This window comes from Coturnix japonica, chromosome 14 (assembly GCF_054131305.1).
Source record: "Coturnix japonica strain WE chromosome 14, WE-NBRP24, whole genome shotgun sequence".
Lineage (NCBI taxonomy): Eukaryota > Metazoa > Chordata > Aves > Galliformes > Phasianidae > Coturnix > Coturnix japonica.
The window spans coordinates 16,751,125-16,778,759 of record NC_140676.1 but is presented as its reverse complement, the minus strand read 5'-3'; the positions used below and the strand labels follow the sequence as shown (position 1 = coordinate 16,778,759).

The 27,635-nt window shown below is 56.0% G+C and overlaps 2 protein-coding genes across 6 annotated transcripts; one reads left to right on the top strand and one right to left on the bottom strand.

Annotated features, from left to right (window-relative positions):
* Positions 1-1,871: 1,871 nt before the first annotated feature.
* On the top strand, positions 1,872-5,815 carry CYP11A1 (cytochrome P450 family 11 subfamily A member 1). The gene is made up of 9 exons (XM_015872775.2): positions 1,872-2,169; positions 2,378-2,533; positions 2,907-3,106; positions 3,399-3,602; positions 4,214-4,374; positions 4,450-4,616; positions 4,763-4,841; positions 5,005-5,196; positions 5,511-5,815. The coding sequence occupies exons 1-9, from the start codon at positions 1,925-1,927 to the stop codon at positions 5,631-5,633; spliced, it is 1,527 nt and encodes a 508-aa protein (XP_015728261.1). The 5' UTR covers positions 1,872-1,924; the 3' UTR covers positions 5,634-5,815.
* Positions 3,258-25,788, bottom strand: CCDC33 (coiled-coil domain containing 33). Of its 5 annotated transcripts, none has more exons than XM_015872774.3 (12): positions 25,348-25,787; positions 24,636-25,060; positions 23,950-24,111; positions 9,254-9,324; positions 9,142-9,166; positions 7,281-7,476; positions 7,087-7,175; positions 6,822-6,953; positions 6,612-6,675; positions 6,303-6,505; positions 6,108-6,224; positions 3,258-5,927 (listed from the first exon to the last, which is right to left on the bottom strand). In XM_015872774.3, exons 1-12 carry the CDS (start codon positions 25,646-25,648, stop codon positions 5,865-5,867), a joined length of 1,848 nt encoding a protein of 615 aa, XP_015728260.1. In that variant the 5' UTR covers positions 25,649-25,787; the 3' UTR covers positions 3,258-5,864. The 5 variants fall into 5 exon arrangements, with proteins under 5 accessions (XP_015728260.1, XP_085372023.1, XP_085372024.1 ...); XM_085515898.1 differs by having other exon boundaries at positions 5,746-5,927; positions 6,303-6,344; positions 6,438-6,505; positions 7,087-7,476; positions 25,348-25,788; XM_085515897.1 differs by having other exon boundaries at positions 7,087-7,476; positions 25,348-25,788.
* Positions 25,789-27,635: the final 1,847 nt, after the last annotated feature.

Genomic DNA, 27,635 nt, shown 5'->3' with positions numbered 1-27,635 from the left:
GCCATCCCTTTGGGTACTGCTTGTACCCACAGCATCCCTTTGGGTACCAGGGTTGCCATCTGTAAGCTCAGCATCCCTTTGGGTACCGAGGATACTACCTGCACCCACAGCATCTCTTTGGATACCAGGTACTCTCTGTACCCACAGCATCCTCTGCGGTACCAGGGATACTACCTGCACCCACAGCATCCCTTTGGGTATGATCTTCACTCACAGCATCCCTTTGGGTACCATCTTCACCAACAGCATCTGTTTGTGTACCACCTGTACATACAGCATCCCTTTGGGTTCAGGATTGCCACCCACACAGCATCCCTTTGGGTTCAGGGTTGCCATCCCTTCGGGTACCACCTGCACCCACAGCATCCCTTTGGGTATCAGGGGTACTACCTGTACCCACAGCATACTTTTGGGTACCAGGGATGCCACCTGCAGCCACAGCATCCCTTTAACACCTGTAACCTCAGTATCCACTTGGGTACCAGATGCTCTCTGTACCCACACAATCCCTTTGGGCACTATCTGCACCCACAATGTCCCTTTGGGTACTAGGTTTGCCACCTGCACCCACAGCATCTCTTTGGGTACCAGATGCTCTCTGTACCCTCAACATCCCTTTGGGTTGCCACCTGCAGCCTCAGCATCTCTTTGGGTACCACCTGCACCCACAGCATTCCTTTGGGTACCATCTTCACCAGCAGCATCCCTTTGTTACCACCTGTACCTACAACATCCCTTTGGGTACCAGAGAAACCACTTGTGCCTATAAGAAGCAAAAAGACCATCAGAAAATGCTGCTCCCATTGACTTCAGGTCAGGGTATGGGCTGTAGGTTTGGTGTAAGGCATTGATTTGACCTCCCCCATGACAAATCATTGCACTCCCAGCACCGGTTGCTCCAGATGCCTGGGAAATGATGGGGGTTTTCCACACATCTGGGTTCCGTGGGCTGTGTGGGGGTGAAAGTTTCACCCCCAGATTGGGGTTTTCACAGCATCTCCCACTGCGTTCAGTGTGATTTTGGGGGCAGTGTGATGGGGTGGTCCTTAGTCATCCTGCTCACAGGGGCTCAGAGTGAAGAAAGCCCCGTGGGTGGAAACTGACAGCCCATGTGGGGCTGGAAGCACCCTATATTAGTGTCATGGGTCCCATTTCTCATCATCAGTATTATGGGAAAACACGGTCACAGCCCTGTCCCCTTAAGGGGAAGCCCCATTTCCAGCCCCCTCTTTATCACAAAGACTCCAAACCGTTGCGTTTATCGTACCCAAGTGCTATACGCAAAAGGAACCGGTGGTCCAAACACCCCCAGAGGGCCAGTTTTTTGGAAGGTCCATTGGGACCCGACGACACGCGTAGGGGAGGGGACAGGTCGCTCTATTGGTGACAGTGGATGGGACAGGCGCGCCCCCAGCTGGGCTCAGCTGTTTTTGCTCCTGAAGTGGAAGGAATGGGGGCTGCTTAAAACTAAACTGCTTAAAATAAAGCCCTGGTGAGTCCCCAGCTCAACAAATCCCCGTTGGGTGGCTGCTCCCACCCCTCTGTCGCCCCCAGGAACCTCTCAGGGTCCGTGCCCTCTGAAGCTGAGCTGTGGTGGGGTGGAACCAGCAGCACCGCAAGCTCTTTTATCATTTATTTTGCAGGGAAACAAAACGTTTTGATGGCAGAGAAGCTCATTTTTATGTTGGAATGGCTTGTATTGGGCTTGCACAGGCTGCCAGCTTGCACGGGGCAGGAGCACGCTCCCCAAGCGCTGTCCCCCAAAGCAAGGCCACCCTGTGCCCCCCCATCCCAACCCACTTTGGGGCATTTCGCCAGCACTCAGCCCCGTGACGTGCTGGAGGCGGGCAAGAGCTCCTCACCTTGAGCCCAAGATTCAGGGATAAGAGCGAGGTCGCCCCAGCCGTGTGCTCGCCTCGCTCCCATGCTCTCCAGGGCTGCACCCATAGCGGGCAGCTTTCAGGCATGCCGATATGTTGGAGGGATCCCAGCCCTCGCGGGGGTCCACTGCCCATTGCCTGGCCCCACAGGAGCTCGGCCCTTCGATCAGGTGCCGGGTGAATGGAGAACGGGTTGGCTCAACCTGTACCACTTCTGGAAGGAGGGTGGCTTCCACAACGTGCACAACATCATGGCCAGCAAGTTTCAGCGCTTCGGGCCCATCTACAGGTGAGGGTGATGGGGGAGAAGGGAGCTAAAGGGATGCTGAGCTGCCTTGGTGCCATGGGGATGGGTGGGAGTAGCATTCCCTCTGAGCTTACCATAGGGTTGTGACTGGAGGAGATGCCCCAAAGTTTGGTATTTTGGTGGGATATGTGTATTTGCACTGCTTTTAGGCTGAAATCCTATTATCTTTTGACCCCCCTAATGGCGGCAGGGAGAAGTTGGGTGTCTACGAGAGTGTGAATATCATCAACCCCCGTGATGCAGCCACGCTCTTCAAGTCAGAGGGGATGCTGCCCGAGCGCTTCAGCGTGCCCCCATGGGTGGCATACCGCGACTACCGCAACAAGCCCTACGGCGTGCTCCTCAAGTGAGTGCAACCCAAAAATGGGAGCTCCCCCCCCCCCCCCATATCATAGCCAACAGGAACCTCAACAGCAAGACCACCACCCACATTGCCCCAAGTAGGAAGCCCAAAAGCAAGACCACAGGGCTCCACACCCTAATGTGAACTCCAAAGATGAGACCCTAGGGTCTCTACCCACATCTTTCCCATTGATGAGATCCCAGGTTTCCACCATCATCTACGCTGTCCCCAATGGGAACCCCAAAAACACGACCCAATGGCCCTATAACCCATGCACTGGGGGTGATGGGAAGCCGCAGCACAAGAAGGGCGATGGGGATGTAGGATGGGGATGGCAGCCTTGGGGACACTTCTGACCCTTGCCTGTGTTCCACAGGACAGGGGAGGCCTGGCGCTCGGACCGCCTGACCCTGAACAAGGAGGTGCTGTCGCCGCAGGTGGTGGGCAGCTTTGTGCCCCTGCTGAACCAGGTGAGCGAGGACTTTGTGCGGCGGGCACAGGCACAGGTCCAGAAGAGTGGCCGGGAGCACTGGACGGCCGACTTCAGCCACGAGCTCTTCCGCTTTGCCTTGGAGTGTGAGTTTGCCCCACAGAGATCCCCAAAATGCAGCAGGGATGGGTGGTGTGCTGCCTTTCCCCCAGCCGCATCCTTAGGGATGCTTCTATCCCAAAGACTTGGGGTCTTCAGGGATGTACTCTCCCCAGACAAACAGGGAACAACCCAACATCAGATGATAGCACAGCATTTTATGGCCAACTCTACTCAACCACGGTGCCAAATTCTCCAGGCGGCCTGGAGTTGGCCATAGTGGAGGGCACACAGTTGAGATCCCATAGGCTGGGTCCCCTGATGGGTGCCATGTTGCAGCTGTGTGCCACGTGCTGTATGGGGAGCGCCTGGGGCTGCTGCAGGACTTTGTGGACCCGGAGGCACAGCAGTTCATCGATGCCGTCACCCTCATGTTCCACACCACCTCGCCCATGCTCTATGTGCCACCTGCCCTGCTCCGCCACCTCAACACCAAGACATGGCGTGACCACGTGCATGCTTGGGATGCCATCTTCACACAGGGTAAGTGCTCTTCCTCCATGCTCCTCGCGGGCTGTCCATAGGGTAAGGGAGTCCTAAGAGCTCGTCTTCAGCTCACCAGCACAGAAAGCTTTTCCCACATCCAGCTGCCCATCTCAGGGTCATCCCACTGTAGGGCCAGTAAAGCTAGGAAGCCTATCAGGAGCTTGTAGGATGGAGTGGTGGGGAACCACGCAGGAACATGAGCCATAGTGAGTATCACATCAAGAAGAGCAGGAGGGTCAGGGGGGTGGTGGCACTTGGGACAACAACCAGCCCCCGGGGGGACAGAGATGGGGGACAGCTGTGTCCCACCTGCTTTGCCCACCCAGCCCAGTCTAAAGTATAAGCAGCTCTACTGGAAAAGCCACCAGCAAATGGGAGCCATGTGCTAAGGCTGCCATTCAGTCATCACCCTCATGGTGGCACTAAGACTTGGCGGATCAGATTAATGATGGGGTTTGGTGATCTTAAAGTTCCAACCTGTATGGAAAGTCCTTTCCAAACCAGATGATCCTTTGATTCTGTGGCTCCACGGAACCACCCCAGCCACAAAGCCCCACATTCTTGGTTAGCATGCAGGCGCTCAGCACTATGTCCCTATATTTCCTCAGCTGACAAATGTATCCAAAATGTTTACCGGGACATCCGGCTGCAGCGTAAGAGCACTGAGGAGCACACGGGCATCCTCTTCAGCCTCCTTGTGCAGGACAAGCTGCCCCTGGATGACATCAAGGCCAGCGTCACCGAGATGATGGCGGGCGGCGTTGACACGGTCAGCACCGGGCAAGGTGTTGGTGGTGGGAATGGGGCAGTGCGTGGTGCTGAGCACAGCTCTGCCCTGCTGCAGACTTCCATGACTCTGCAATGGGCCATGCTGGAGCTGGCAAGGTCCCCAGGCATCCAGGAGCGGATACGGGCAGAGGTGCTGGCGGCCAAGCAGGAGGCACAGGGGGACAGGGTGAAGATGCTGAAGAGCATTCGACTGCTCAAAGCCACCATCAAGGAGACGCTCAGGTAGCTAAGAAGCAGGGGGGAATGGAGAACACCCAGCTCCTTCTCCCTGATTTTCTGTGTCAGCACAGAAAGATGGTGGGATGGACATCCTGTATGACAGCGGGATGCAGATGTCCCACAACCAGGTGACCCCATCCAACCCGCAGGCTGCATCCGGTGGCGGTGACGCTGCAGAGGTACACCACACAGGAGGTCATCCTGCAGGACTACCGCATCCCCCCCAAGGTGAACCCTGGGCTATGGGGTGAGATGGGAAACCGGGTCCTTCCTTATCCCCTTCTGCTTTGTTCTTGGCTCTGAGCACAGCTGGCAGCCAGATGTGGGGCACTAATGGGTGGCAGTGGGTGGATGTGGGCGCAAGCCCCTTGGGTTGATCCTTCTCCCCCAGACGCTGGTACAGGTTGGTCTCTACGCCATGGGACGAGACCCTGAGGTTTTCCCCAAGCCGGAGCAGTTCAACCCTGAGCGCTGGCTGATGATGGGCTCCAAGCACTTCAAGGGGCTGAGCTTTGGGTTCGGGCCACGGCAGTGTCTGGGTCGCCGCATCGCCGAGCTGGAGATGCAGCTCTTCCTCATGCATGTGAGCACTGGGTTTTGGGATGGGGTGGGTAATGGAATCATATGGGCTAGAAAAGACTTTCCATCTTGGTTGAAAGAGACCTTCAAGATCACCAAGATTCCCCAAGATCACAAACATTTAACTTGACTTACCTGTCACTAAACCTTGTCACTAACTGTCACAACCATCATCCTTAGTGCCCCAGCCACATCCCTTAAATTCCACATTTGTGTCCTTACATTATTGCAACATCTGCATCCCTAAGTTTCGTGCTGGAGGGGACTTGGGGAGGATCCATCCCCACCTTTCCCTACTTGCTCTTTCTCCCAACCCAGATCCTGGAGAACTTCAAGATTGAAACCAAGAGGGCAGTGGAAGTTGGGACCAAGTTCGACCTCATCCTCGTCCCTGACAAACCCATCTACCTGACACTGCGGCCCCTCCAGCGCCAGGAGTGACATGGGGTGTCCCCAGTTGTTCCCAGCCTGGGGACACCTCCATCAGCTCAGTGCATTCAGCCTTGGCTCCAGCCCTGCTTATGCCATGGGGCAGATGGCTGTCCTCTTCCCATTTTGCTTTGCCTCTGATTTGCTCTGTAATTTCTGCACCAAAAGCAGTGGATCCTTGTTGTGAGCATGAATTTCTGGGTTTCTCTGGGTGTCTCCAGCATCCTGACCCAGGGATACCACCTATGGCAGCGGGTCCAGGGTCCGGGGTCTCCTGGGGGGTAAGGTGGGTTCTGGGGGCCGTTTCTGGTGGGAGATATGAACACTTCTCAGAGGTCTACAGGCCCTCTGGGGTTGAAACTGGGGTTTCTTTCCCCATGTCTTCTGGGGAATTTGTGGCAAACCCCCTCAAAATGTGGGGCAGGGCCTCCTGCCACCAGCTGCCAGCCCCACTGCAGGGTATTCCCATCCCTGCAGGATGCTCACCAGGGTGGTGGCATGCAGAAAGTGTGGGGCTGAGCCCCCAAAGCCGTGGTCCTGCTCCAGTAGTCTAGTGCCCAGCTCCTGCTTTTCCCGTGCCCATCTCCTTGCTGCCTCCTCCAGCTGTGAGAGACCAATATTAGGCTGCTCTGGGGGGTACCTCTGAGCCTCCCCAGATCTGGGGGTGCTGGTGATGCCCACCTGCCTCTCCATTGCTCGCCCACGGGCTTGTGCCTCCTCCAGCTTGGCCAGAAGGGACAGCTTCTCTGTGCCACTGAAGGTATCCTGCGGTGGCAGTGGGGTGCCAGAGGGCAATGGAGGGAATGTGGGTCTTACCAGCTCCTCCCGCAGCCGGCGGTTCTCAGCCAGCAGCTGGGTGTGCAGCTGCCCAGCTGGGACTTCTCCTGCAGGATGGAAACTTGGGGTCGCAGGGGATGTGGTTTCCTCCATCCTCCCTGCACAGACCCTGGTCCTTGTGGGGTGAAAGCACCAGAAGGGACAGATGCCCACCTGCTGGCTTCTCAGCACCCCTGGAGAGCTTCTCCTGCAGCATCTGCTCCATCACCCTGATCACCTGCAGAAGGGAACAGGCATGGCCTCGTGTCTCCGAGGGGTGGGAACAGCTTGTGATGGTGGCACTCACAGAAAGGTGGGAAGGGACTATGGGTCCCATTGGTTACTTGGTGCACCCACCAGTGTCCCCAGCCCACCACATCTCACCTTCTCCTGCTGCCTCACCACCTCCTCCAGGCCCTTTGTCCTGGCCACCTCCGCCTGGCACCGTCTCAGGGCAGCTTGCTGCTGTTTGTGGGCTCGCTGGAGCAGCACCAGCTCCTTCTCCTGATCATTCTTCTGCAGGAAGGAAAGGGAAAACCCCCAGGGAGAGAATGGCAGGGAGCGAGATGGTCTTGTGGAGGGGTCCTAGAGGGTCAGCTGGATGGTCCCGTGCTTTCACCTCATTCCCTCCCCATCCACATCCCAGTACCCGGATCAGTTCATTCTGCAGCTGCTGCACGCGGTCCCTTAGCTGTCTCATCTCCGCTGTGCTGGACACCAGTTCTCCCTTCATGGTGGCTGCAAGAGACCATGCCACATCCTCAGCACATATGGGACAGCACAGTTCCCTCCACTGTGCCAAGGAGAGGATTCTTCCACCATCTTCCCTTCCCCACCACTCACCCAGACGGTCCAGGACCTCTTCCCGGGTCATGACATCCACATCCCCATCAGTAAGCAGAGCATGGCCCGGCTCCTGACGCCCAGCCAGGCTGTGCCTTAGGTGTCCATTCTCCACCTCCAGGCTGGTGACACGCTGGTGCAGGGACACAAGATCACCTGCCATTCGTCTCAGTGCCAGGCGGTACCTGCTCACCTCCTGTTGATATGGAGCACACAGTTGACACTCTGACACCTGTGCAGACTATGAAATATACTGATTTTCCCTCTTTTCCACACATCCACCCTTCTGTGCTCCAGCCAGTCATCCATCTTTTCCTTTTGTTCTCTGGTCATCTGTCCTTCTCTTCTACATCCACCCATTCACTGATCCATCCTTCTCCTCTCCAACTGTCTACCTTTTCCTGCTCCATCCACTTATCCACCCATCCACCCATCCATCCATCTGTTATTCCATCTTTCTCTTATCAATCCATCCATCCATCCATCCATCCATCCATCCATCCATCCATCCATCCATTCATCCATCTATCCTTCTCCTGTCCCATCCACCCTTGTCTTTTCCACTCATCCATCTTCCTCTTCTCCAACTGTCCCCCACCCCTTCATCCCTCTACTCATCCATCAACCCACCCTTCCCTTCCCTTCTCTTCCCTTCCCTTCCCTTCCCTTCCCTTCCCTTCCCTTCCCTTCCCTTCCCTTCCCTTCCCTTCCCTTCCCTTCCCTTCCCTTCCCTTCCCTTCCCTTCCCTTCCCTTCCCTTCCCTTCCCTTCCCTTCCCTTCCCTTCCCTTCCCTTCCCTTCCCTTCCCTTCCCTTCCCTTCCCTTCCCTTCCTTTCCCTTCCCTTCCCTTCCCTTCCCCACTCACTCTTTCCTTCCCTTTCCATCCTTCTCCATCCATCCACCCTTCCCCTATCCCTCTATTTACCCTTCTCTCCCCACCCTTCCCCTGCTACCCATCCTGCACTCCCAAGCCTCCTCCTCCTCCCCACCCACCACCACTCCTTACACCCCTCAACCCCAGCAAGTCATCCTGCAACCCCCGCCTCATTTTTCTTTCTCTTCTTGTCACCCCTATGAGGGAAAATGAACTCTTCTGCTCCTAAGGGCTGCAGAAATGCCATAGGTGGGCTTAATCTCAAGCTTTCCATTCCCTGCCTGTCAGCCTCTGGGCAGGGGGACATTCCATCCTATGAGGGAAGCACTATCACTGGGGTATATTTTAATGGGCAGACAGAGCAACATAAGCAGGTACTGGAGGGACAGATTCAGAGCCGGGATTTTCCCTTCCTGTTCCCCCTGCCTGGCCTCTCTCTGTGGCCATGCAGGAGGACGAGGATGAGGACGATGCAGCTGTGGCCACGGGAGCAAGGGCAGCACATGGCCCTATTTGGGGGGGTGGGAACCCTCCCAAGGTCGGGTTTGCCTGGATGGACACCCTGGATTACACCCTGAAGCTGCTGCATGTGCATGAGCATCCCAACCCTCACCCTGCCCAGCGTTTGCAACCCCTGAAATGAAGGGATGGGTCATGGATGGGGGTGGACGCCAGGTTCATTTTTAAGGGGAGGGGGGGGAAGAACTCCTTTGTCCCATGGCATTAGTGGGTGCCAAAGGGAAAATAATCAGCAGTGGGATTGCGTGTTAGGAGGCAGCCGAGCCTCCCGAATCTCTGCCAAAGCTCAGCCTTGAGGATGTCCTTCCACAGCAGCTGGGGGGGTCCAGCAGCACCAGGTGGCCTTGGGGTGCCGACGCAGCAGGGCTCTGCTATTTACATGGAAGAGGAACACCAGCAGCTCTGTGCTGGGGCCTATCCCCCCCCCTTGGGAAGCAGGATCCTGGGGGTGTCACCACAGCATGCTCACCCGCTCCTGGGGGACATCCTGGGACCTGTGGGCAGAGAGCAGGGGGACACCTAGGGCTGATTCCCAGCTGGGATGCAGGGGACCCCGTGTAGCATTGCTGAGTGCCCCATACCTCTGCTGCGTCCTGGGCAGGATTGTGGACAAGGCATCAGTGGGTGGCAGGGCCACGGCGTCCCGGTGGAGCTGCGAGGAGACATCAGGGCCAGCAGTCTGTGTTAGCCCCACTGAGCCTTGCGGTGTCGGGGACATCTCTGCTGTCACCACAACACAACGCTGAGCTGCTCTTAGCAACCTGGCTGGGCTCCCTCCTGTGGCAGCCCTGTCCCAGTTCAGGGCAAAACCACAGCAGTTTGGCCCCAAAACCCAGCAGGCAGAGCTGGATGGCTGTGACACCCCCCAGAGCCACCCACGTTCCCAGCCCCAGCCCCCCTCTGCCTTATCTCCCTCTCCCAGCACGCAGGCAATCTGGTGGCAGGTCCCAGGCGGTCCTTTGGTGCTGGCACCTCATTTCCATGCCTTGGATCTCAGCGCACTCCATTAACTTCTGAGTGCAGCGGCCAGCTCAGATCTGCAGGCAGCAATGTTGGGGTGGGCTGTAGTGGAGCTGAGATGCTGCTCACATCTCCAGCTGGAATGTGTGGGGCTTTCAAGCAGGGGACAGACCCGGTCTCTGTTCCCCATATGCCTGCATGGCAGGGGTCATCCAGTAAGGGTCCCATCTCCGTGTCCCCCCGGTGCTGGCAAACAAAGGGGCCAGTGTGGGTCGATGGAGACCCTCAGTGCTTCATCCCAGGGTATGAATTTTTCATCACAGAGCTGTAGGAAGCATGCAATTATCCCCTCCATCAATAATGCACGGGGACTGGAGACCCTTCCCCAACCTCTGAGCATCTCCCTCTGCCACCACCCACATCCCCACCCCAAAGCCTCCACCTATCCCAACAGCAGCCAGCAATGGGAATGGGGCATGGGAGGAACAGGGCTGCCCACTCCCCATAGCCCACACTGGGACCTCAGGGGAGGGCAGAGTTAAGGGTATTTACTCTCCTTTTCCCCTATACCATGAGTGCACACATCTCTCCTTCCTGCAGGGGTCTGGGATGAAAGGCTGCTCAGCCACATCTGAAAGCAGGCAGGCTTTGAAACTCCTGCTGATTTTTATTTCATTTTCTTCCCTCCTTCTTTCCCCCATCATTTACAATCCTCTGAAGCTTTCCTTGCCATCCCGCATGCCTTTCATCCCCCAAAGAGACGCAACAGCCCCCTCCAACTCCCCCCCTTACCTCCTCCTTCCTCCCCCTGTTGGCTTAGGCCAAGTTTTGTGTTCTTTTCCCTCTCTTGATTTTTTACATATTTACTTAACAAATGGCCCAGAGATGCTTTGATGCTCCCTGGTCTGCTGGCATCGATTCCTCCCTTGGCACTCGCTCTCATCCCTATAGCTCCCTGTGGGCTGAGGATGCCTCAACTCATTTTGCTTGTGAGCCCAGAGCTCACAAAGCTGCAGATCCCTCCCCTCATCCCCCAACCCCAATAAACACATCCCTGGACAAGCACTAATCCTGACTCCGCTGTTGTTCTGACGAGGGGATAAGCACAGATTTGCTTATCGGAGCGAAATTGCTGTGGCGACTTAGGCAGATTAGAGGGAAAATTCCTCTCTTTTCCCTTCTTTTTAGGATCCAAAGCTCCTGAAGCCGTCAGGAGGGAATTTCTTCCATCCTCAGCATCTGGAGCCTGCCTCACTTTCCCCACACGGAGGAGCAGCACTGAGTGCAGATTTAGGTGTGGACGAGGCGATGAATCTGATTGAACCCAGGCTGAACTTGGGTGTGGGATGGAGAGGGGGGTGGGGTGTTAGCTTAAGCATCGCTATTCAATTTGGGCGTTAATTGGATCGGATCGAAGGCATTCATCTGAGCTGAGCCCCATTTAGTGGGGACGTTGGCATCGTGCTGCTGCCTGCTCCGAGCTGATAAGGCTGCAGGAAGTGGTGATCCCACAGTGGGGTCCCCAACCTTCCCACCCCACTGCAAGCGGACGAGGGTTCTTCCCCCTGCTCCCCCCACCCACCATCGCCCCCCACCCCCCGAATCATATTGAAACACGCAGCCAGGAGGTGCGCACGGAGCAGCGATGGATGGAGCCGCCCCGTGGCACCGCTTTGGGGGTGCTGCGGAGCGCAGGGGGCAGCCCGGGGTCCCATCTATCTTCCTGTTTGCTGACGTATCGACCCCATGTGCTGACACAGCTCTGCGGGGAGCAGCGATCCATCAACACCCGCAGCCCGGAGCTGTGCTCTGGCGTTTCCTTTTCTTACTCAGGTCAGAGACGGACCCAGCAGGCGAAGGGCTGCGGGGCGGGCACTAGATGGCACTCGGCATGCGGGGCCGGCAGGGCCAGGGCAGCTGCAACAGCCCTTGCAGTCACCCTCACTCCTTGTTCCATCCTCACCCCTCCTGCAACATCTTCACCCCTTGCTGCATCCTCATCCCCTGCAGCATCCTCACCCACGGCTGCATCTTCACTCCTTGTTGCATCCTCACCCCTTGCAGCACTCTCATCTCTTGCAACATCCTCATCCACTGCAGCACCGTTATCCCTTTCAGCCTCCTCCCTCCTCAGAGCATCCCCGCTCTGCAGGCTCATCACTGCTTGCAGCATCTCCCCCCCTCTCAGCACCCCCATCCCACTGCAGCACCCCCATTCCTTGCAGCATCTCTTGCTGCACCACCACACCTTCACCTCTCACAGCACCTTCATCCTTGCAGCCCCCTCTCTCCCTGCAGCATCCCTTCACCTTGCAGCCCCATCCCCACACCATGAACACCGAGCATGCATCTCCAGCACCACGCTCCCTGCCAGGGCCCTGCATCGCTTTGCTTTCCCCATTCCCCACCATAATGAAAGCATTCAAGGTGAGCCCCCCAGCATGTACAAGCAGAAGCCTCTAGGTTTGATCTCGGGGCTCAGCAGTGGGGAAGTGACAGGGCTGTGATCAACGCAGCCGCTCTGTCGGGGCTGTCATGTCGCTGCCACCGCACGCACGGCCCATTAGTAGGGTGTCAGCCCCCATCGGCGGGGCTGTCAGCAGATGGCTGTGAGCCCCCAGCACCTTGCAGCATCCAATCAGCCCCCCTCCCTCCAAGCAGGGTGGGCCCAGTGGCAGCCCCCCTCCCATTGACTTTCTTTATGACAGCACCCCTTTATGCTGGGCACAGGAGGGGAGCCATAAAGCTCAGTGGGTTGGAGGGAAAAATAAATAGCTTTTCTTTCTTTGGATTTTATGATGTATATTCTTTCCTTTATTGCTAATTTGCTTTCTACCTTTTCAACCTCAATTGCAGCCTCCCACCAGTTGCAACACCCCCACCCCTTACAGCCTTCCCACCCATTGTAACACTCATGCCTTGCAGCCCCCCATTCTATGCAGTACCCCCATCTCCTGCAACACTCCCACCCCTTGTAGCCCTCCCACCCATTGCAATATCCCCACCCCCTGTAGCACTCCACCCACTACAATAGCCCCATCCCTTGCAGCCCTCCCACCCATTTCACCCCCATTCCCTTTCAACCCCCCATTCTAGGCAGCACCTCCACACCTTGCAGCACCCCAATCCCTTGTGTCACCCCAATCCTATGCAGCACCCCCACTCCTTGCAATACCCCCACTCCCAGCAGCACGTTAACCCTTTGCAGCACCTCCATCCCTTACAACCCCCCAACCCATTGCAACACCCCTACCCCTTGCAGCCCCACAACCCATTGCAATCCCCATTCCCTTGCAGCCCCTCATTCTATGCAGCACCCCTATCCCTTGCAACACCCTGATTCCCTGCAGTACACAATGTAGTACCCCTCTCAGCACACAATGGCATGAGGATCCTTCCGAGCCTTCAAGAACTGGAATTCCAACAGCAAGACCCCAATTTACCCTGAGCAATCCCCCCAACCTCAGCACCTTTGCAAGCCCTGCTGCCCCCAGGCTCCCCCCTGCTATTGAAGGAGCAGAGCGGAGCTGTAAGGACCTGTTATGGCAAAGCCAGCTGGCAGCGGTATGGGGAGATATTAGCGCCACGAGGGCTGGGTTTGAATTCCCCCTGTAGCTCCATTTATCAATACAAAGGGCTGGGAGGAGGAGAGCAGCTGCTTTTTTTTTTTTTCCTCTGCAGTCGAAAAGTAGGAGGTGGAGGTGCCTGGGGTCTAAAACCTAATGCAGCGATAATAGAGGAGAATTCACTAAATGGATTCGGGATGGAGCGAGGAGATGGAAAGTGGTGCGGGCGCACATTGCCACGGGGGCAATGCTATGGAGCCGGGCGAGCTCTGCTTTTGGGGGGAGCCCAGGGCAGCAGTACCAGACACTGCCGGCAGCCTTAATGTGATTTCTCTGCCCTCATTTCCCCTGCCCTGCTCCCGCCAGGCTGACTGTTATGGACTTGCCGCTAATCTGGTTACGGGGGAAGTCGCCGCTAATGGAGGGAGCGACAGAGCTGCGTGCCTGGCTTTGGGCATAGAGCCGTGCCCACGGGGTGATGCTGAGCACCCTGGGGACTGCGCCCAACCGATATGCCCTCCCACCTCCCTGCTGCTCTCCTGGAGGTGAACAATCATCCTCCGCATGGATGCAGAGCGCTCCGTGCTCCCCAAAGCTCAAACAGCATCAAAAGCCCCACAAGGACCGGAATCATGCAAAATGCAACAGTTTAGGGTCTGCCTGCAATTACTGGGGCCGGCGTCCAGCTGCTGCCCAGCCCTGGTTCTCCGCAGAGCGCGTGCTCTTAATTCAATTAGCGCTGCCCCGAACGCTCCCTTGGGGCCGGTGGGCGGCAGGCGACCAATTCCCCTTAACGAAGACGTTGGCTGTTTCTGCACAGCTTTTCCCCCATCCCATCATGGACAGGCATCAATCAAAGCAACCCCAAAGCACAAGGTGACGTTGGCCATGCAGCAGAACGACCCCAAAACCCAGAAACCCATTTACATGCAAGGGCTGACGGCCTGGCTGGCGCTGCGACAATCGGAACACCACGCACCGCTCAGCTCCCGCTCCCTAAATGGCAGCAATTACATAAATTAAGGCTGGTTAAGCAGCCTGTTGAGTTGGCGTCGCCTGGAAAATAACAGCGTTGGATTTTCCTTTATCTTCCCCCCCTCCCTTTATTTTTTGGGGTGTTCTGCTTTCTGTTTTTGGTGATGTTTGGACCTCCACGGGTCAAACTGGCCATGCCCAGGGAAGCACAGCGATCGCTGATGGAGCTGCAATTAACCAGCAAGGGTGACTAATAAATAGGGAGGAATGAATAAAAAGAGGTGTTCAATAACCAGGGTGATTAATCACGAGGGGTGATTAATTAACCCCCCGGGGAGGTGGGTATCTCCACGTGTGATTCGGGACCGGCAGCGCACATCCCGTACACATGTATCCTATATGGCCAAGCTCCCATTCACCATGCGAGGTGGCAAAGCTGGAGCAGGGAAGGAAGAAGGAAGGGGAAATGCCTGCCTCCATTTGTGCAAAGCCAGCTTAATTTTCCACCATGAGACTTTTTCCCCTTCATTCAACTAACAAACCACATTCCGGCCCAGCCTTTGATTTCTTTGTCTCAGATCTTTTGTTCCCATTTGTGCTCTGCTATTGGGGAAGGGGGGGAGTAGGGACCCCCCAACCCCACTATACCCCCATAGGGCTGAGTATCCTGCATAGGGCTACACATATATCCAGGGTTTATTTAGCTGCACTCCATATAAAAGAGCTGGGCCGATCCAGAGCAGCCCACCAGCTCACAGCCGTACTGCACTCCTTTTTGTTTCCTCACCCAGCTCTTCCCAAGGAGAGGGTGGGGAAGGAGGGGGGGATTGGAGATGGGGGGGGAAAGGGAGAGAGGATGGGCTCCCAGATCAAAACAATAATCAGCTAAATGAATTCCGCAGCATTTTCCCGCATGACTGCGAGTGATAATTTAGTGCAGCAGCCAGCTGGAAGCAAAAGGATTAATTCTGCACTTAGTGACACCCCTGTGAATAATTCATCAGACGCAGACCCCTTTTTTTGCTGACCCCCCCTGGGCTGTAGCTCCAAACACCCCCCCTGGCCGGCAGCAGGGCTCCCCGGGGAGGGGGCAATGAAATCACCAGAAATTAACTTTATGGATATTAGGGTTGGTTGGTTTGGTTGTTGGTTTCTTTTCGCAGTGGGGCTTGGGGTCAGTGGCAGCCATCGTATCGATCGCTCAGGGATGAGGGTGAGTGGGGTCCTCCCCATTTCCCCTTTGGGGGGGAGTCACAAATGGTGAAGGATGGGGAAAACTGTCACTGCTTTGAATCAACCCACTCTGAATATAGGAAGTTTGGGGGGTTTGCCATGGAATGGGGCCATCAGTGCCCACTGGGTTGCTGTGCCAAGGGATTCCCTGGCCTGTCCCCATGTTGGTGATATCCAAGGCTTGGGGTGTGCATGGGATGCTTGGGGCACCACGGGCTCCCTGCAGGGTGTCAGAGCTGATGCTCTGATGTGGGCAGACGGCTTGGCACAGCCCTGCAGCCTGGAAGGAGGAGGAGGAGTAGAAGAAGGAGGAGGAAGGGGCAGCCTTCTTTCTCTGTGGTGCAGCCCTAAAGGTTGGCATGAACAGGGATGGAGGTAGCCAAGGAGGATGAGCTCAGCTCAGCGCAGCTCACCCGTAGCCAACTGGGCAAGGAGGGGTTATCCAGATGGGCACACATCCCCCTGCTCACACCCCCCACCCCCCCATATAAGCGAGGTGTTGGCTGCTGGAGGTGAGCACATTGTGTGCAGACACTGATGGGAAGGGACAGGTGCAGTGACACTCTGCATGGGGCCACTGAGTGCCATCAACCCATGCTGGCACCCGCTCTCCGCCCAGTCCCACATCCCACACACCCCGTACGAGAGCGGGCTGGGGTGAGAAACCAACAATTATTGCAATGAATGAGATGCACCAGTGGGTTTGATGGGAAATCGCAGCCTGGCGGGCGTCTGGGTGTTGGGCCAGCCTCCCCTAAGTCATATTTTATTTATGGCTTCTCCGAACGCATTGGCGCAACATTTCGCTCCTCAGATACAGGAAAACACATGGGATGGGGAGAGCCGTGCCCTCCTCAGGTGCTCCCAAATCCATCACTCAAAGCATCCCGTTGCCCTGCTAATGGGGGGTTGGGAAGCACGGAGTGAGTTTGTTGGGTCTCAGCTCCATCTTTGGGATCTCATCTCCGTCTTTGGGATCTCCCTGCTTTTATCCCCTCCTCACAGCAGGGGTGACATGGGCGCATCCCAATGGATGTGACACCCAACGGGTGCCCCATGGCCCTGTCCATGCTCCCTTCCCTCCCTGCCTTTATCTCAGCTCTGCCCCCACTGCTCGCTCTACAAGTTGACAAGCGCAAAGCGGTGCTTTCTAACAGGAAAAAAAAAAAAAAGAAAGGAGCTGATGGAAGGCAAAACCGCCCTCTCTTTATGCTGCCATCAAGGCCTTCCCTTCCCCCAGCCTGATGAGAGGCACCAGCCTTAACTCCTGCTTGGCCAGCCCGGGGCACATCCCCAAATGGCTCTTTCCTATGGGAGAATCATTGGTTGGAGCATTTTGGGGAGCTCCTTCCCCTCAAGCAAGGAGGGATAATAAGGGGATTTGGGATGCTCAGCCCCCACCCGCTGGGCTCTTTGGGATGGGTGAGGACTGAGCCTGTGCCGTGCACTGAACACCTGACCCCAGCATGCACAGCCCCTTTTATCCAAAGGGCTATTGCAGGCTCCAGAGGCTAATTATCCACAGTATTGATGATGAAGGGATGGGGAGGGGGCTGCCGGGAAGAGAGGAGATTGAATGTTAACGACCGCTGTCATTAAAGCCAGCACGTAACAAGGCTGAGCAATAATTACCGCAGCGATAGGGGCTGCAGATCCTGATAATGCTTCGTTGGTGCTGTTTCCGCCCTTGTGGCACGTCTTGTACATCAGGGCTGGGTTGGGGTGAATCTCTCTGCTTTGGGCACCTGTCTGCGGGAGCATCCATTGCTCACACCCTGACTTGGATGGGGACCATGGAGGCTGTGATGTGGTGTCATCGAAAGTGTCACAAATGTCCCACTGGGGTAGACACAGCAGTGAGAAAGTGGTTGGTGGTGGAGAGACCTCCCTCTCTTCTTGATAATGGGCTTGGTGGCCCCTTGCTGCCCTGTTGCTGCATGGATGGGTTTGGTGGCTTCTCACTGCCTTGTTGGAGCATAAATGAGTTTGGTGACACCTCACTGCTCCATTACAGCAGGGATAGGTTCAGTGACCCCTCACTGCCCCATTGGTGCATGGATGGGTTTAGTGGCCTCTCACTGCCCCACTGCTGCAAGGGACATGCTCTCTGTGCTTCTCCTGCTGTCCCTTTTTGGGGCAGCTGTGGATAGCAAAGCCCACCTGTGGGATGTGGAGCTGAGCTGGGCAGTCTGGGCAGGTGGGAATTTGCATGGGGCTGCAGGAAAATCAGCTCTCCAGTAATGAGCTCTATGGGGGATTGCTCCACTGGCAACGTGCTTGGGGTCCGAATGAAGCCAGGCCTGGAAGGAGGAGGAAGAGAAGGAGGAGGAGGGTGAGAACCGCCTGCTCTGGGCCCCCTTCATTATAGACTTGCCTAAGGATGAGAGCATTCAAGAGCTGTGAAGTGGAGGGGAAAAAAACCTTCCCAATGGAAGGGGCAGGGCAGCAGCGGGCTGCAAGCGGGGCTGTCTGCTGCTGGGTAGCTCAGCAGCATTCAGCAGCGACCTTGAGTTTCTTCTCTCCCTGTTGAAGTGCAGAAAGGAAGAAGCATGGGGGCTTTTCACCCTGTATCCCACTCTGATGGCAGCAGGCTTTGTGCCACTAATTGCACTGCACCTGCCAAGGTCAGCCCTGCAGCATGGTGGCCAGCAGCGATGTATTGGTGTGCACGTGGGTCAGGGTGAGAGCGGAGCATCCCAAACCCATGCAAACGGGGTTATCCCTATCCCATTCCCATCTTATTGGGGTGATGCTCCGGGTGGAACCCAGCTCCCACCAGCTCCTTCCCATGCAGATAAACCCACCTCTCGCATGCTGCCCTCCTTCAAAGCAAGCACCCTGACAAACAATCAGCAATTCCCTTCTGCCTTGCCTCCCTCACTATGGTTACTAAAAGGCCCCTCATGTGTCCTGCATCCCGAATCCCCCCCCCCCCACTCACACTTCCATCACTCCCCCGTTACCATGGCAATGCTGTGATGGAGCGGCACCGGGATGGAGAGGGAGAGAGACGCACCAACCTGCACCAACCCTCGCTCTGGCGTTTAGGATATTGATGTTTAAATCTCCTGAGATTATCTGGGGGTAATTGGTTTATGGAAATAGAGACAACTCCTGCCTGGGACTTACCAGGGCTGCCGGGAGAGGGGGGGGGGGAGGTGCAAGAAACAGGGATGGGGTGATGGAGGGGCTGCATGGCGCAGTGTTTCTGAACAACACACAGCAAGCAACAGTTTGCTTGCACTGCACAGCTCCATAAAGCTGCTCCTGGCTCTTTGAGTTATCCCAAGCAGACAGCAGCAGGTTCTAGTCATGTATCCCACACCATCTTTGCACCCATTGGGTTTTGCTGTGGGGGAAGATGCGTGGGGAGAAAAATAAGCAATTTCTCCCTAGCAAAATTTCAGCCCTTGCATTGTGCCCCAATGCCGGGGCTGTGCCTGCCCAACCCAAAGCACGGCTGCCTAATTGCATCCCCTGGCACATGCATAATGCAGTTCTCCTTGCTTGGGCATCTTGTTTTATTTATCAGCCCCCTCTTTTATTTATTATGATATCATCCCCAAACCCAAGCAGCCGAATGCTTTGACATCACTTTTGGATTTTGATATTATACACGCTTACTTCCCAGTGCCCCACGTGTGGATTTAAGTCCCAGCAAGGAACTCCCAGAGAGGTTCTCACCTGGAAAAACACACTGTGGTTACATAGAATGTCTTACTCCACTAGACAGGGGGTAAAGTGATGATAGGTGGGTGATGGAGGCAATGGTACCCACACGCTGCAGCCCAAGCACTGTCTCTTAGACCCTAACAATGCGGCTAAGTCAGCCCATTTTGCCCCCACATTGTGTTAACATGGACTTGGCAGATATTGGGAATCCAGCCCAGCCCTCTGAGAAGGGGAGAAGCAGGCACCCCCTCCCTCCCCCCACCCAATTAATTCACACCAGCTGATGCGATGAGGAGCGGAGAGGCCGCAAGCTGCTCCTCATGGTGGGGGGACAGTCCCTCTGCTGCTCACACCCCGGGCATGTGAGAGACATCCCCCCTCCCCATCCCCATATCCCCGGTGCTTATAATGCACTGTAACATTTCCCTCCGCCCCGCGGGCTGCTCAGAGCCTCTGCGTGCAGATCCCAGCCGACACGTGGCTTCAGCTCCTTGGTCCCTAACAAGGGGCTGCCTTGTCCTACACCCCCCACATGTCACCACCCCGCTGTGAGCACCGTGCTGGCTTCAGCAGGGTGGAACCAAAGGACTCCCCATGGCAAACAACCCCCTGTCTGCTCTTTACACTGCCCAAAGACACACAGGGAGCACGGCAGCACCCAGAAGAGATGGCTCAGAGAGCATGGGGAGGGCCTGGCGTTCTGTTTTTTTTTTTGGAGGGGGGGCTATTTTCTCATGTTTTCCCATTTTTCTTCCCCCATTATGGATAACACAGCAGGTATCCCAGCACATATCTCAGCTGCCAACGCCTGTACGTATATCTCCTTGAAAATCTATTGTATCGTACCTCTAGCAACGGTTGCGGGGTGATAATTAGCAGCAGGTTTTAATAGAAAACTCACAAATGGTGCAGCTAAGGAAAGCTCAGCACGGTGACAAAACCATTTAGAAACAGCAGGTGTGAGCCGTGCAGACAGCACACTGCCAGCCCGTACCCCCAGTCCTTCTCAGTGCCACAGTGAGCTGCCCTACAACACCCAGCTGGAAGGGTTCAGCATTTGGGATGCTCTTTGGTCATCTGGAGTGGGGTTGTGGCTCATGGAGTTTGCAGCTTGGGGCTTTGGAGCTGGAGCATCACTGACCCCATGGCTGTGTGGCCCAGAGTGGCTTGGGGAGGGGATGGAGGGGTTGGTGCACACACGGGACGCTGTGAAGTGGGGAGGTATGCCAGTGGTGTGATGCAGAATGGGGTTCTGCATTCAGTGTGATCGGGGCTCCCCTGGAGCATCATCAGTGATTTATGGGCAGCTATTGGATGGCACAGCTTTATTTGCCCCTGGAGACCCCATAAAACAACAGTGGGAAGATGGACTGGGGCCGGTGTGAGCTCTCCTCCCCAATGGCTCCCCAGGCTCCTTTCAGCACGTTGTGAGGCATAAAGTGTTGGGCTTTAACTGAGTGCTGTGGTTATGGCAATGGAGTTGCAGCATGGTGTGACAGGCTGGGGCACTGTGTGGGGCTGCGGGGGTTCTGACTCCTCATAGAGATGCTGTTGTGCAGCCTATTTCACCCATCCCCTGCCCGCTACAGCACAGAGGGATGGGAGGAGCGGATCTGGGGGTATCTCACAACCTTGACCCTGGTGCCACTCATCCCTGGCCCTTCCCGCTTCCTGCACCGCAGCAGGCAGCTAATCACATTTGGGGCTGCAAAATCTCATTTAGGCTCTATTAATGCCGAGTTGCATGGCACAGGCCCCGGCCTGTCTCCGATGAGTGGAGTGAGGAAGGCAATGCAGCTCCGGAATGAGCTCGGGGAAGCGGCCAAACCCAATTATTCCTGGGGGGATGGAGATGGAACAGAATCCTCCTGCCACGTGCAGAGGACATCCCTGGCCCCATAGACTGTGACAGCACTGCTTCCTTCATTATTCAATGCCATTTTGCTGTCACCTCGGGGGGACCCTGAGGGTACTCATTAGAGATCACAGGGCAGTTTGGGGCCTCCCTACCCATCACAGCCCTTTTCCAGGACAATCCCTGCCCCGGGCAGGGGGATCCCTATAGACCAACGTTTGCTGAAGCCATTTGGTTCCATTCCTGCGGCACAAGTCCCAATTCACCTGGCACGTAATGAGAGTGTTGGCAGCCCAGCCTCCCACCCGCTCCATTAGGGGAGCTTTACACTCGCTATATTAGTCAGCGCCACTCGCGCGATTTCCTTCCCCCTTCCTCTTAAAACAGAGCAATTTTTCTCTCTTTAACCCCATTTGCTTCTCCCAGAAAGGCAGCAGCTTTGACACTTAAAGGGACACAATGACTGAAATTGCAGGAATTAGTGCCAGCAGACACCGCTCGCTCCATGCGTCGATGCGATGTGCTTCCCCCAAGGGTTCCTGCTTTGAGATGAGCGAATTGCATCCCCTTTATCCCCACTCAGCCCCCACCTCCAGCTCTTTGCTCCATTTGAACTGAGAAAACACTTATTGCTGCTCTTCTAGTACCAGATTCCTGACCTCATCTCAATCTCCATAATTGCAAACAGGGCATTGGGACAAAGAAATTCCCCCCAACAGCCCCAGCACCCCAATGTATCATTTCCATACTATCTAGGAAGCAAAAAATCTCCCCCCTTCCACTCTTCAAAGCCCATTTTGGAGATGAGGGGTCAACCCTGAGTCTCCTTGGGGTGGGAGACCCAGAGCCTTGCGATGCCCAGAGCTTTGGGATGCAGCTTATTACCAAAGAAAAATCAGCTGGCAGAAGGCAAAGACCATTGGGAGGGTGGCTTGGTGTCAGCATCGTGGTCATCTCAACCTTAAGCTCCCTTCTGATGCCTCTCAAAGGAGCAGGACACAGGGCATGGGATGCTCAACAAGGAACACCGAGCGTGTGATGTTGGGTGTGGGATATGGCACTCAGGTTGTGGGATGCTGGACACATGATGTGGGATGCAGAGTGCCCAGAGGATGCCTGTGAAGTCCCCAATGAACCCATCAACCTGACAGCCTTTCAAAGGCCGACAAATTGCTCGCCGGAGCGGCGTCATTCATCGCCCTGCCGGCAAAGTTTGTTTTTTCAGCCTCATTGGGTTTCCAGTGAATGGAGCAGCCTCGCAGCCCTTCTCTTCAGCCCAGCAGTGGGATGACCCTGGCTGTCACAGCGATGAGTGACACAAGGTGGCCGGGGCACAGATGGGAGACACGCGCCATCCATCACCCACTAACAGAGAGCTCAGCTCCGGTGAGGGGAAGACAGAAGCTTTTATCAGGGTGGAAAGCTTTCATCCATCGCTCAGCAAGATGGGGCACGTGGCGTGCACATCCACATCACAAGAACCCTGCCATAGGTGGGCAAAATGGACCCAAGTGCAGCCCCTAACGCAGTGGCCATATGCATGGGGAGGGAGGGCTGTGATCCCCGTGCCCTGAGAGCAACAGATTGCTGCTGCAGGATGGGCACCCGTCTGCCAGCTGGCCTGGCAACACACCTTCATGGGCTGGCAACCAGATCTGTCTGCCAAGGAGAGCTCCAAAACTGGCATCTCCCCGTGGCTGGGTGGGAGGAGGCATCCCTGGGGGTGGTGCTGTGGGATTTGTATTCACCCAGCCTGACCGCTCTCCTGTGGCACTGAGCACAAGCTACATGGGTGGCTGGAAATGCCCAGGCTGGTAGTGTGCATCAAGCTGCAAGGTGCCATGCCCAAACCCTGGGACAATTAGGGACCATCTGGCTCTGCAACGTGCTCAAGGTGCCTGAGCAGGCAGCAGAGCCTCTCGCTTCGTGCTGAGGAATACATTAGCCACAGGTTGAGGAGAGATGAGAAAATTGTTATCGCCGTGCCTTGGCCTTTTGGGAGGAGCTCAGCTCCCATCCATCAGCTTCTCTGCGTGATGAGGACTCCAACAATGCGCTCTCCTTTCTACCCCAATCCCCCCCCAGCTCCCTTCTGCCCAAAACACTCAGCCCTGCCATGATGATCTCAAGGGGAAACTGAGGCACTGTGCAAGGCCACTGTTCCCCCTCACCCCCAGCAAGCAAAGGGCTCTGGAATCACCCCATCCCCTCCCAGCAGTCAGCTCTCCCCTGCCTCCCAGCTTCTGATTTTTAAATAAAACCCATCTCTGCAAATGCCTGCACGCTGACATCAGCAGCAGGTGATTGATTGTTGCCGAGTGCTGCATTCCCCCTGGGGCCCCACAGAGAGGGGGGATTGCATTGGTGCTGCCTCAAACCCCCAACCCGCTCCTGTCCCTATCGATTGCCATCGCCTTTTTTGTCTAGACATGTGCTGAGCAAACTCAATCAAGCCTCACTAATCATGGGTTCAACCCAGTAAATATTCCACTAATTGAGATGGGAGGGCAGGGTGTCAGGATTTGGGGACAGCCATGGGGACAGCTTTTTGGACTGCCATTGGGACAGCCATGGGACAGGTTTTGGGACAGCAAGCAGAGTGCTGGGAGGACCCCAGAGCACAAGACTAGGCCCCATCTGCATCTCAGCTTCCACTAGAGATGTTTTCACAGGTGTGAACCGCTCCCAGCAGAGATGTGCTCCCAGCGGGATGCCCCTTGGGCAGGGCCCATTTGCTTCCCTTTGTTTGCACAGCTTTTTGCAGCACGCCATAGAGGTGCAGCCTGCTGCTTTGCTAATGCTGACAGTTTCCAGAAGTCTCCATGTGAGTTGGGAGATGAAGCATTCAAGATTTACAAGCCCACATGCCAGCGGTTGGTGTTTTATGAGCCACTCACTGACACCATGCCTGGCTCCCACAAATACAAGGCTGTGTTTTGGGGCTAAAATCCCAAAGTTTGGTGCCTTGTTCTCTCATTCTTCTGGTCCCAGAATCTCCTCCATGCCCTGCACTAACCTGTACTGCACATGGGCTCGGGTCCAGGCTGGATTCCGGTGAGGAGAGATGGAAGCTCAGTGGTGGCCCCAAGGAAGAGGAGGAGGAGGAAGAGGACTGTTCACCCGTGGAGTCACCCCGCAGATCCAGGGAGGAGCTGAGCACAGCATCAGCCTGTGGCACCTGGGGGTGTGGAGAAGGCTTGGAGGGGCACCCCCACACAGCCAGAGTCACCCTAGGACCCATTCTTTCAGATTTAATCATCCTCCTCTACCTCCACACCTCCTCATAGCCCTCATAGACCAAACCTTATAAAAATACTACAAATAATAACAGCCATTGTACAATAAATTCCTCCCATTACCAAGCTCTCCCAGAGCTCCAGCTGCAGCTGATGGGGACCAGGTGTTCCTAGCCTTCAAGGGCAGGGTAGGGAAGGGAAGGGAAGGGTGGGGATGGAAGGTTTCTGCTTCCATGGGTGGTGCTTCATGGGGAGTGAGGAGATTTGGGGTGGGCTAAGGGGGTCATAGCCCTCCTGCAGGCCCTGTGCTTGAGTGGGAAATAGAGTGGAGTGAGCTGAAGAATCACAGAATGGCTTGGGTTGGAAGGGATGTCAGAGCTCACAAAATTCCAACTTCCCTGCAGTGGACTGGGTTCCCACCCCCTTAGGTCCTGCCCCAACCCTAGTATTCCCCCTTGCTCCCTACCTCAGTGGGCAGTGAGTGGTAGGCAGACTCAGGTGATTGCAAGGGGACGCTTGGAGATGGCCCAGCTGGGGATGCAGGTGATGGTGCTGTGCTTGCTGCTTGGTGTCCCCTCTCCTGGGCACGGGGTGATGGTGCTGGGGACACATTGGCAGGTGGCCGGTGCTCATGCAGGGCAGCAGTGAAGGCCAGGCGGCCACAGTGCATTGCTGGCTGCTCACTGCCTGCCCGCAGCAGGGCCAGCACTGCACTGTAGCGGTACCAGTCCTCATCTCGCCCTGCCAGGAGCTTCACCCGTGGCTGGTCAGGACGGGGGTAGATGGCGAAGAAGGCTTCACCCACCCTCCTCCTCCTCAGTAGGGTTCCAGGGCAGTGCAAGGCTTCAATGTGGAGCCTCACATCGTGGTTCTTGTCGTTCTTGCAGTAACCTGATGGGAGCACTGGGTCAAGCCTTGGTGTCCCTCCCATGCCACCAATGCAGGAGCACCACTCAGGTGCTTTGGAGATCAACTCAGGCTTAACAGTTTGCTGCAAGAGCAAAGCTATGGGCATGGCAAGGGGAGAGTTTCCAAGCCTGGGGTCCCTCTTTGGATGAGCCCAGCCCTGGGGCAGAGAATACCATGGGATCCCCCTTTACCACAAGCCCATCCCCAGAACAGGGGACACCGTAGGGTCTCCTGCTATAAGTCCATCCCCATGGCATCCAGCATCTCACCTCTGGGCAGGGTGAAGGTGAACTTCTTTCTCTGGAAGGCACAGATTTCTCCCAGGTGACCCTGCAGCACAGTGTCAGTGGTGCCGGTACTGGAGGGCACGCTGTCCCCATCCCCAATACGCAGTCGGACATTGTCCCCACTGTCTCTCAGCAGTGGGTTCTCCACGGAGAGCCGCAGGGCATAGCGACCACGCCGGTTGAACTGAGCACTCAGCACCTCGAACTCAAAATCCAGCACCTTGTCCTCAGCTCGGAGCCGCCAGCGCTGCAGGCTGGCAGGAATACGGGACTCCCCAGCCATGGGGATGGGGATCCTGATGGCAGGGAGCTCCCAGAGCCCTGCAGCAAGCCCTGGGCTTGTGTCAGAGCAGAGTAGGCTCTGCTGGCGCTCCCACCTCTTTCCAGCAGAAAATAGCCTGGGGGTGCCCCTGGGTATGTGTAGGCTTCACATCTTGGCTGGCAGCTTTCAAAGGCGATGCAGTGAAAGAAGAATCCTTGCCCTTGGTGCTGTGGGTTGATGCTGAGGGCTTTCCTTTCCCTCCCCGTGCAAGGACGGAGGCTCTGAGCTCTGGTTTGTTTGTAAGGCAACCAGGTAACTGCCAAGCAGTGGCTGCCTTCCAGCAAACTGCCTGGAATATCCAGGGTGATGCTGCCTGTACACTGGAGCTGGGTGTGCTGGTATGGAGTGCTCCTCTGGCCCTTTGTCCTGCAAACCCTAGGACAGGTGAGTGGGAACCCACCAGATCCCATGAGTCAATCCTGCTCCTCTTGATTCTTGGGGCCCACAGCAGTGAGACCCAGGTGCTTAAATATGTGGCTGCCTCTTCATCCCCAAGGTAAGTTTTCAAGAGGGGTTGTGCATGGAAGAGACTCCCCATTGGGTTGTGTGATCCAAGGGAAGGGAACGGGGTGAGCACAAGGGATGAGAGGAGTTCAGACTTGTACCTGAACTGCAGTTTAAGGCTGGAAGCTGCCTGCAGGTGGATTGGGAGCATTTGGGGGAGATGCTTTCCCTGTAAGCTGCTCTCTTTCAACTCTTCTCATGCAGCAACTGCAGTCAGGGGGTATTTTGGGACTGAGCTCACGGAGTGGTGGGCAGGGAGCTGGAACAGCCCCTCTGAGCCCCCAGCCCTGTCACATCACATTCCCCAATCCCCGCTGAAAATAGCGTGTTCCCACAGCCTTCGGGATGCTTCCAGTGAAACATGAGCCGGGGCCATGCTAGCAGATGGCCCTTTTCCTAGACAGCCCGTCCATCCATACAAAAAAACTGCATTCCAGCTCTTCAAGCTTGAAACAACACTGTTATCCTTCTGGGGAGCAGGCAGGGGATTCAGCAACACTTGGGACCCTGGGGCTGGAGGTTTTACTTATTTGATGGCATGGGAAAGGAGGTGCCTGTGGGGTGCCAGCCCCAAATCACTGCCTCCATGAACTCCTTAGGAGGTGCATTTGTATATTACTTGCTTTTATCCTCTTCATTTTGGGGGGCGGGGGGGGGAATAAATGTTGGGTTTTGGGCTTGTCATGCTGACACCCAACACAACCCCACTGCATGCACTGCAGTGCGCATCCTGGTGAAGGTGAGGGAATGGGGCAGGATTTGGGGGGGGGTCTCAGGCTCTAGATAGGGTTTAATGCAGCAACGAGGCATGGAAATGAGACATCTCTGCCTCTAGCCCTAATCAGGCTGCCTAATTTCCTCCCTGCCTTGTGCAAACACATTACCAAGGCACCTCTAATGATGGCAGCACCATCAAAGAGCAATTTTCCTGTAATTTCACCCAAGGCACAGTTTACTCAGGCAGCATTTCCCAGCTGCACCAGAGGCGCACGTGCAGCTTCCATCATCCCACAGCAGCAAGAGGAGGGGGGGGAACACAGTGAACAGGTGCATTGGGCACAGCAAGCCCCCATAGTACTCCTCATAACAACCTTGGAGGGGGGGAGCCTTGGCTCTTTGAGCCTGGCCACAAGGCTTTGGCTAAAAATTAAGCGGAATCCTCCACGCTGATTAATTTTCCCTTTGCTCCCTTGTCACATGCTGAGGGTATTGGGGTGCTGTGAGCTGCTGTATGATGAGCTTGGTGGCTCCTGGGGGAGGAGGAGGAAAGACAGGTATGGTTCAAATCCCGCTCTTCCCCAAAGTTGGGTGTTCAGGAAGCCCTTATTGCTGTGCTGGAATGCAACAAAGATCCTGGTGGGAGCTCTGGGACTGACACCTCGTGCTGATGGCACCTGGGGTCATCTGTCCCAGTCTTTACCCCAGTCCCAGGCTGCCTCATCCT

Coding starts and splice junctions, on each gene's coding strand:
- CYP11A1 (XM_015872775.2), top strand. CDS start 1,925: ATGCTCTCCAGGGCTGCACCCATAGCGGGCAGCTTTCAGGCATGCCGA. Junction 2,170..2,377: donor CGCTTCGGGCCCATCTACAG/GTGAGGGTGATG, acceptor TAATGGCGGCAG/GGAGAAGTTGGGTGTCTACG. Junction 3,603..4,213: donor GGATGCCATCTTCACACAGG/GTAAGTGCTCTT, acceptor ATATTTCCTCAG/CTGACAAATGTATCCAAAAT.
- CCDC33 (XM_085515897.1), bottom strand. CDS start 25,648: ATGGCTGGGGAGTCCCGTATTCCTGCCAGCCTGCAGCGCTGGCGGCTC. Junction 24,112..24,635: donor ACCACTCACTGCCCACTGAG/GTAGGGAGCAAG, acceptor CCACACCCCCAG/GTGCCACAGGCTGATGCTGT. Junction 6,676..6,821: donor TGGTGAGGCAGCAGGAGAAG/GTGAGATGTGGT, acceptor TCCCTTCTGCAG/GTGATCAGGGTGATGGAGCA.